Source organism: Eurypyga helias, unplaced genomic scaffold, assembly GCF_000690775.1.
Source record: "Eurypyga helias isolate BGI_N326 unplaced genomic scaffold, ASM69077v1 scaffold45920, whole genome shotgun sequence".
Taxonomy (NCBI): domain Eukaryota; kingdom Metazoa; phylum Chordata; class Aves; order Eurypygiformes; family Eurypygidae; genus Eurypyga; species Eurypyga helias.
In genome coordinates this window covers 9,326-18,350 of record NW_010224620.1, presented here as the reverse complement: position 1 = coordinate 18,350, position 9,025 = coordinate 9,326, and the positions used below count along the sequence as shown (strand labels likewise).

General features: G+C 42.9%; 1 protein-coding gene across 1 annotated transcript in view; it reads right to left on the bottom strand.

Annotated features, from left to right (window-relative positions):
• Positions 1-5,836: 5,836 nt before the first annotated feature.
• VEZF1 (vascular endothelial zinc finger 1) overlaps positions 5,837-9,025 on the bottom strand; it is a gene marked incomplete at its 5' end in the record, with an annotated part of 7,419 nt that continues 4,230 nt past the window's right edge. Inside the window, 4 exon segments of the mRNA XM_010146452.1 lie at positions 5,837-6,340; positions 6,697-6,741; positions 8,924-9,019; positions 9,022-9,025. The exon segment at positions 9,022-9,025 is cut by the window's right edge and continues 113 nt beyond it. Of these exon segments, the coding sequence (XP_010144754.1) occupies positions 5,913-6,340; positions 6,697-6,741; positions 8,924-9,019; positions 9,022-9,025 (573 nt within the window).

Sequence of the window (9,025 nt, the reverse complement as noted above, 5' to 3'; positions counted from 1 at the left end):
ACAGCTCGGGATGGGAAGTGATCTCCTCTTACAAATTACAGGCGCCAGTTTACACAGGGCAAACGCTTCCCGTTTCGCCGAGACCCGAGCGAGACCGCAACCAGCAGCAGGTCAGGGCCTCCACTTCCCTCGTAGCTCTCCAAACCCTGCAGGAGGAACACCGCACCGCCAGGCACCCGCAGCCGGCCTCCCGCAGCACCCTGCCGCGGCCGGCCAGACCGCCTGTGGGTGCCAGGCCCCGAGCATGCGTTTGGGACGGTCCAAAGCTCTCGCAGGACGGCCCTCTGCGCAGAGATTTTTCCCCGCTCAATCGTTTCATCCGTGTCTGGCAGCTAAGCGATCCTTAGCCTGGGTAAAAATCTGTAAGGTTTCGACAAGGAACACAGACATCAGTAAGAGTGAAAACACGAGAGGCAAACCTTCGGCTTTCCATGCGTGCACGTATATGTGCCACAACATTTGCTTTCCCAGAGTTAAAGGCAGATCAGCGTCTTCTGTGACAGCCTGGCAGGGAGCTTTGTTGACTGCAATCTCTCTTCCTGATCCGGGCTTGTTTCGGGAGAAACGGGTGATTTTATCAAATGTCTTTACTGTCCTTTCGTATGGGTCTGAGCTGCTAACGATGCTAGGAAGCAAAAAGAAACGGGAATAGAAATACACAACTGGGAAGAATTAAAATAGTGAATTTAACTCAGCCAGTTCCAACTAAAATGGTAATTCCCTGAAAAACAAACCTTGCACGGAAAACACACAACTCAGATGTTTTTGTCCTGACAGCTGGCGAGAACAAGGGAGTGAAGATGGAGTATTTCTGCCTCCTCTGAAAAAGAAAAGATGCCATACATTCTGAAAATGCGCTTGGTTTTTCCCTAAATGGGTTGATTTTGGAGGCAGCTGTTGGCAATGTGTGGAAGGGAAGCAAAGGTCTATACTCTGACCAAACCAGTAATCTCAGATGCCCATGCTGAAATGTTATACAAATGTCTGGTTCCCAAAAAGCGTTCATCCTTCCTTAAAGAAGAACCCAGGGCTTTTAAAAATGGCTCAAATTAGCCCAGAAACCTGAAGAACAAAAAAAAAAATGTATAAATCTACTTTTAAATAAGCCCAGTTTTCTCAGCAGTCTTTACTTGGGCTCCAGGGAGATACGGCGCGCAACAGAACTAACGCTGAACGCCGTCGCCAGCCAGCAGTGAGCGAGCTAGCTGGACAGCCTGGCTCAGCTCCTCTCAGTGCTGAAGTGCTTTTTCCAAACCAATACCAAAAGCGGTTTGTTTCTAGGTCAAGACCTGAGTACTAAATTTTAACCAGGGGCTGACAGTCAGATCTGCACACAGCTGTAAAATGGATTCGCAGCAGCAGCTCGGGCATTCTTTTTCTAATTAGAAAAGAGTCATTGAGCCCTGTGCGTTTAAAGGTGAAAGCTATTTTTGACATAAAAATTAGCACGTAGTTCCTCCGTCATCCTTCAGCGGCTGCTCTGGAGGCAGAGAGCGAATGATGCAAAGATAAGAAGTATAAACATGCTGAATTAAATGAGTAGGTAGAAGGGGATCAAGTTTTAAGTTTTATTCTGCCAGATTTATTTTTACACTTACTATTTATCCTGAAAAGCACTGCTAAAAAGGTCGACGGAGACAGACCTCTGAGGCATTTAAAAACTTGAAGTGCTTTTAATAGCTGCCTTTTGAAAATACTGTTAAATCTGTTTTTGTGATGGATAAACTAAGCCACCAATAAAGGAGTTTTCACAAGGGCCCAGCAGCGAAAAACTGTAGTCCACTTCTCAACAAGTCGGCTCCCATACAGGCATCCTGAGTGGGAAGATAAAATAATACCCGAGTACTCGATGCTTCTAAAAACCTGGGCATTCTTTTAGTCCCAATTGTCCTTCCGTCTCTGGTGGGAATCTACCCCTGACAGCCTCGAAACTTAACCCCAGGCAGTTCTCAAAATACAGCTCAGAGCAACTGCTTCTAAAATAAAAGTGAGCAAAGAGGGAGCAGAACTTGGAGGGTTTATCGCCACCAGTAACGCCACTGACTAATCCCTCGGCAACCCTGGCCCCTTTACGTAACCTGGGATTGCTGCGGCTAAAACAGCTTACTGGGTTTGGGGCGTTTTTCTTTAAACCTCTCACGAACAAATGTAAACACGGTAAATGCTTTTTTTCCTTCTGCCACTCTAAAGAAAAAGTTCTTCTAAAAGGGGAAAAGAAGTATTTTATTTGTGAGCAATGGCAAATAGAATTTAACTCGTGCCGAGGATAACCCGTGTTTTGCCTCTCTCATCCGTGATCTTGAGCGAACAGAAATCTTCCAAATTTACAACGCTCGAGTGTAACTCTCCGATGGCAAGACGGAAGAGGTCGCAGCCCAAATTTCTCCTCACCCCAAACACCCTCTGGAAGCAGCGGGGTGTTCCAAACCAAGCAAAACCCCTGCCGAAGGTACGCCATTCATGCCATTGCCCGGCAGCACGGGTGGCTGTGCCGTAATACTTACTTCCCCGTGGCCCGCTTCCCCGCAGCGCCTCGCCAGCACACAGCCAGGCACCCGGAGGCTCTCTCTGCCCAGGACGAGTTTTCATGCCATTGTTCTGCCTGTTCTGACTTCCCACAGCACAAATCCTTCCAAGGCAATATTCAACTTGAAAACTGTCAGTCGGTGCTAAGCCATTAACCTCACGCTGAATACTTATGGAAACTTAAGAGGAAAAAAATAAACCCCCTATTGAACTACTTGCAATCGGAGACCTGAATGGGCTCGACATAAAACCCACTCGAATCGGCAGCAGCAATAGGCTTCCCTAGATGCTGGACCGGATCCAGCTTAAAAGTTTCCATGAAATAAAACTAGGCTAAGCGCATCAGCTGCATAGAAACTAACTCGGTGTAACAGGAGCATCTGTTCTTCACATCCACCATTTTCTTACAGCCTTAACTTCCCGCTGCTGCGGTGACACGCGTCGCCACACGGATCACTCCTCGCTGGCGCGCAGCTACGCGTTGTCTCCCGACAGCAGCTGGCCTCATTGCCTCGTCACGCTGCAGATGAACCATCAATTATAAGGTAGCACGCATGCCGTAGAAACTACTTGACCATGGAGCTTTCATTTGTCAAAAAAACAGCTTAATGTATTTCATACGATGGCATCACAAAGCGAAATTAATGTCCGCATCGAGACAGCTGAGGAGCACACCTCAGAACCATTTATACACAGTACAAAGCAAATGTTTACCCAGGTACAAATGAAACAGGTTGACAATTAGCTAATGTAGCTTTGTGGACATAAACCAGGTACATTCGAGCAGAACCAACAGAAAATAAAAAGGAAACAGCCCTTTTCCTATCCCATACTAAGAGCACCATGGTTAGCGGTTTGGGAAGCCTCTGTCACGTTGAAAAATTTCCTTGCCGGTGTTTGATGTGTTTATTCTACTGCTACTCTGCCGGGATAAAAATACCATCGGCAGGGCGTGCTGGCTGCACGAAGGACCCACTGTCAACACTACAGGAACTGACAACATAGAATTAAGTCTCACACCTGTTTATTGTAAGTAATTCATAGATAACCACTTCTAGTACACATTTTCATATTGGCTTTTAATGCTTTTGGGGTTTTTTTTGAAGCTCAGGGACACCCAAACTTCCTCTAAGCGTCATCTCTGCCATTTACCCAGATCCAGAACGCTACAACTACTAAGTAGAACTGGGGCAAGTTGGTATCATTGCTGCGGGTCAGAGAGACGGCTCAGAACTAGACATCCCAACATGCGACGCCCCACCAGCGCGGGCTGCTCTACGCTACAGGAGGAAGGAGTTCTGCTGGGCTGCACTGGCCTCACATGCCTGCTTCCGGCCGTGCCGGCCCGAGTCATGCAGCTGTCTGCACGCAGTGCTCTACACAGTGCAAAAACGAAGACCTCTACACATCTGGAGTAAGAACAGTGGTAACAGAGTCATAGCTACGTATTCTTCTCTACATTTTTGTTTATTGAGACAAACTAATTAAAAGGCACAAACATAGGGCATATGTTTACATGGACATTATAACAAACATATACATTAAAAGTGTAGGAATGTGTTTCCCTTCTGCTAAACAGAAAGTTCCTAAGCTTTTATATATACAAAAGTTGTACAATTTGATGTCCTAAAGTACAAAAGATCATTTATAAAATTATTTTACACTAAGCTCTTTTTTTTTTTTTTTGTTGGTTTTACTATGTAGTCCAAGCCCCTAGAACAGTTTCACGTAATGATACAGATACCTGTCACCTGAGCCAGCAGCCTGGCAATCTCTGCTCGTACTGACACAGCAGGCAGTCCATTCTGACTAGTCGGTCCTGACAGCACTCTGTGAAAATGCACACACGCTAACTCCATAGCTTTCAAATTCTTTAAGATAAAAACATCTCAACTGCTTTTTTTTTTTTTTAATGTAGAGTCTTCGGTTTAGGGTGTTTTTTTTTTTTTAAAACAAAGTTTTAAAAATGTGAATATGTGACGATAGTCTAAAAAGTATATCTGTTTCCCTAGATTTTGCTTTCTACTTTATGTACAGATAAACAGGTTAAGAAATAAAAAGCACATGTAGCTTAAACATGTGTGACCATTTGTGGAGAGGTTCTGGACTGGACAGTCGAAACCATCACCCCAGAACTCCCACAAATTGATAGAAATGTGTTAACACAATAGAAGAATAACATAAAAATGATGATGTTTGCAAATATTTACAAAGTTGAACAGATTTGCACAACACTAGATTAAGAAATAGGGGAGAAATTAAAAGACGCTTTCTGCTTGTCCTGGAGGGGCATCCTACCTAGTTAGTGGTTAGAATAAAAACTGTATACAATTTAATATAAGACAAAACTTCTAGTGAACAACTAACACGTCTGTCCCCTGCTGGAACACCAGCAGGCTCTGATTGGGAGGCAGAGGGCATAAAAATCACACCCGGTGCCTCCAGAATCTTCCAGCTTAAAGCAATATTTCTTAAGTTTCAAAGCACTCCTTTTGCTCTTAGGTAAGAGTCCCATAGGGGTCTGACTGTTCAGAGACCATGTTTACATACATCTTGACTCCTCTTCTGTCAGCCATGGCTGTTTCTCACCAAACAATAACAGTTTTTTTTAAAAAATGTTGACTACAATGCTATATGCCCTTAGGGTAATATGTTGGGTAATATTTACATCTCCAAATATCAGGTCACAATCCCTATTATATGTTGAAGTTAGAATGATAAGTTATCATATGCTTTGCATATCAGAGCTGGTATCACCTTTCCCATAGGGAATGCTGCCTGAAATTATCATATTCCCAAAGGTAAAATGCATATTTTCTCCAAAATGCATTTTTTTTTAAAAATGACAACATTGTAATGCATTTACTCATTAAAAAAACAGAAACAAAAACAAAAAAGCCATCAACACAGACAAAGATTCTACACTAGCCCAGAAACAGTGGACTTAATGACTGCCAAGTTAAGATCAGCCATCCACCCTGTTAAAGGTACAGAGGGGTCTTTGCTAGTGTTTAGATTAAAATAATTTTCTAAGCTCTAATTTGGGAGACAAAACATAAAACTGTTTTTTTAATTACCTTTTCTTTTTTTTTCCTAAAAAAGTCTGGCGAATAAGTATCTGCTCTAATTCAGCATCAGTCAGCTAAAAGGTAGAAACTTACTTTAAATGAAGTGCTCCAGTGAAACTCAAGTTTGAACCATATGAGCCAAATCGACAGGGGAAGATGCTACTATGGTCTCTGATGGTGCATGTTGCCCCAGTGTCTTAGTCTGAATTTATTATGAACTAAAACAAAACAAAACAAAAAAACAACCAAACAAAACCCAAAAAAGAACTGCTGGTAAGGATTCCATTTTAATCCTTTTTAATACTGTTTATAAATTCTTTACCAGGGAGGAGACGTGGGCAAGGCCTGGGGCAGGAAAGGCATGCTCTCTACCGGTCTCATTGCTATATTTAAGGGACCAGCTAACGTCATGGGTGTGGGGAGGTTCATGGGAGACGTTATAGTGACTGGGTGCGCTATATTCACTGGAGCGGTTACCGGGGTAGGTAAATTGACTGGTGTGGTGAGCGTTAATGGAGATGTCATGGATAATGGACTTGTTATAGTTACAGGATGCCCTAGGTTCATCGGACTGGATATATTAACTGCACTTGATACATTTACTGGACTTCTCATGCTCATTGCAGCTGCCACTGTGACTGGGTTTGTGATAGTCCCAGAAGCCACAGAGGACGTTATATTGAATGGAGTAGTAAGAGTCACAGGCGTAGTAGCAGCAGTGGAGGTTTGGCACAAGTTAGCAGCTTCTAAAAATGAGACATAAAGAGACAAAAAGTTTTTAACACAGAAAAAACCATGGACAAGATTTAAAAAAAAAAAAACCAAACCCAAACAAAACAAAGAAAACCAAAAACCAAACAAGAACAGGTACAAATTCTGGAATAATTTTCTTTAGGAATTATTAGTAAGTTAAAACTGTTAACATTCTATAGCCTACAAGAAATACAAACTCTCATGCATTTCATTTCAATTCAGTATTTTTTCCTGAGAATCCAAATGAGGTTGTCTTACAAAGAGGGTTTCGATGTTCATAAAAACAGTATCGTACAATCAAAAAAATCCTCCCGAGGAACATTATAAATAGAGGAGAGAGTGTACATACCGAATGGTACGTACTCTATAGCCTTCTCAAAGGTGAACTGACATTCTGTGAAGGTTTTAAAAAGTCATTATTAGGGACTGATAAGCAAAGCTCATTTCAATATTTACCTGCTTATTTCAGCCTTAATTATTGCTACTAAATTGTTCCACTGATCACAGTACTTCTACTTCGCAATTTTCAAGGCTACCCAGTCACTACATCTTTCAACCCCCAGTATCTCCTCAGCCTTCACATAAGCTACAGCTCCACACCAAGTTGGTTTGGTTTTGTGGGTTTTGGGGTTTGGGGTTTTTTTACTTTGTTGTGCCGTAAGGAGGAATTAAGTGTCGAACACAGAAGAGCCAGGAGGGCAGTTCCTGGCCCTGCTGCTGGAGGGCTCTGGCCGGGATGGGGAGTGGGGAGCCGGCAGCAGCGGTCGGGACCCAGCTGGAGGGATCACTAGGCATCCATCAGCACCACCTGCCGGCTCCCCACATGGGTAGGCTCCAAAACCAGAAGTGGGTAGGTGGAGGTGGATGAAGGGATGACTTCTAGAGAAACTGATAAAAATATACTCTAGATCAATGTTACGGCACTTCTAAAGTCGTGTCTTGTTCCACATTTGTAGGGTAGGACACCAAGCTCAGTCTACACCCACGTTTCAGGAGGTAAGCCAGGAGCAAAGAGTCCGCTCTTGCCACTTGGGCAATACAAATGTACCAAGACGGGTAACTTTGAAAGCAACATTAGCCCCACTCAAGGGTTACTGTTGTTTCTTCAAAGTCCGTATCTATGAGGGGTGGAAAGGAGGGGAAAGAACAAAAAAATTAAAAATTGTGAAAATAAATAGTATCAGACAAAAATCATGTCATAAAGCCAACGCAACAGGTGGCACTAGCACAGGAGAACCAGCATGGAAAGAGCCACGGGTGGGCATGGCCCTGACTGGCCTAGCTTCACCTTCCCAGCACAGTATCACAGACTCATCCCACCCCGTGCCCCTTCCCCAGCTGCAGTAAGCTAATACCATCAATCTGACCCTACTGGTCCCCACCCACCTCCCTCACCCACCATTCGGTCCAAAACCACTGTTAAAGCATATTCAGTAATTTCTGTTAGAAAGGAAGGGAAGAGAGAATGAGACATATGAAGGAACGAGCAGGAAAAAAATTTTCAGAGATTTTCTAAATCTGACACCCATCTGTTTTATCCATTTAGTGGCCTGATGATATTCAGTGTTTCTGTTATCACTACAATAAAAAAAAAAAAAGCTGTTTCTATACTGTCTGATCACAGAATTCAATTGGAAAAAGAATCAAGGCGAGAGGAGCTAGCAGCCTAATACACAAACAAGACCTAGAAAAGAAAAAAAAGAGTGAAGAAACGGAAAGGAAGTTTAGGAGAGAAGAAAAAATCAGGTGAGTCAGAAACACTTATTACTAAAAACAGCTAGTGATAAACAGTAAGTGGTCACTACGAATTTCTGCTAAAACGTGTGATCCCCGAGAGTCACACAATAAGCATTAGAAATCGGATCGTTGTGAAAAAGAATGAACTAGGTGAGGGGGGACTTTACTAGGCTCCTAACGGCACGGAATTGAAGCAATTTATCCTTTACCAAACTGACACACTGACCAGCAACGGGAACTATTCAACTTCAATTACAGTAGCACAGGTGTGCGTAAGTGCAGGAATGAGAAACAGGATCACTTATTAGTTAACTTTGAAATAAGAATTTTTTAAAAACAAACACAGAGATAGAAGAGTAAGTTCTACGAGTTCCAGAAAACTTTACACCAAAGCGGATGGAATAAATTGGGAGAGCAAAGATGAAAGGGACACAGAAAGCAGCCATATGCCAACTGATGATGCAAGGACAGAGGGTGGGGTGTGTGTATATATACATAAATATATATGCACACAAGTTAACAACCAGTAAATATGCATAAACATGGCTAAAAACCACATGCAAGTAAAAAAAAACACTCTTGCCTTGGAGCAGACACAAGCATCCCGTTATAATTGATGACTGCTACGTACACATTCAAGCACAGAGACCAAAGGGAAGTAAGTAATAAGGAGTTCGTTGACAACAGCGTCATTTTGGTCATGTTATCCTCCTGACAGTTTTTAGCTATTACTTCTAGCGCTGAGAACGAAATTTTCATGTAAGACACCTTAAACTCCCTATATAACTGTAACTCCAGTATCTTATAAAACCAAGACCGTAGGTATTGTTTTGTTTTACCTTTCTTCCTTGCTTTGACGGCCTCTTCCCATAATCTCAGGGTCTCTACCTGCTTTCCAGGCCAACTTGTTACATGCTGCTGCTGCTGTTGTCTGCCGCCCC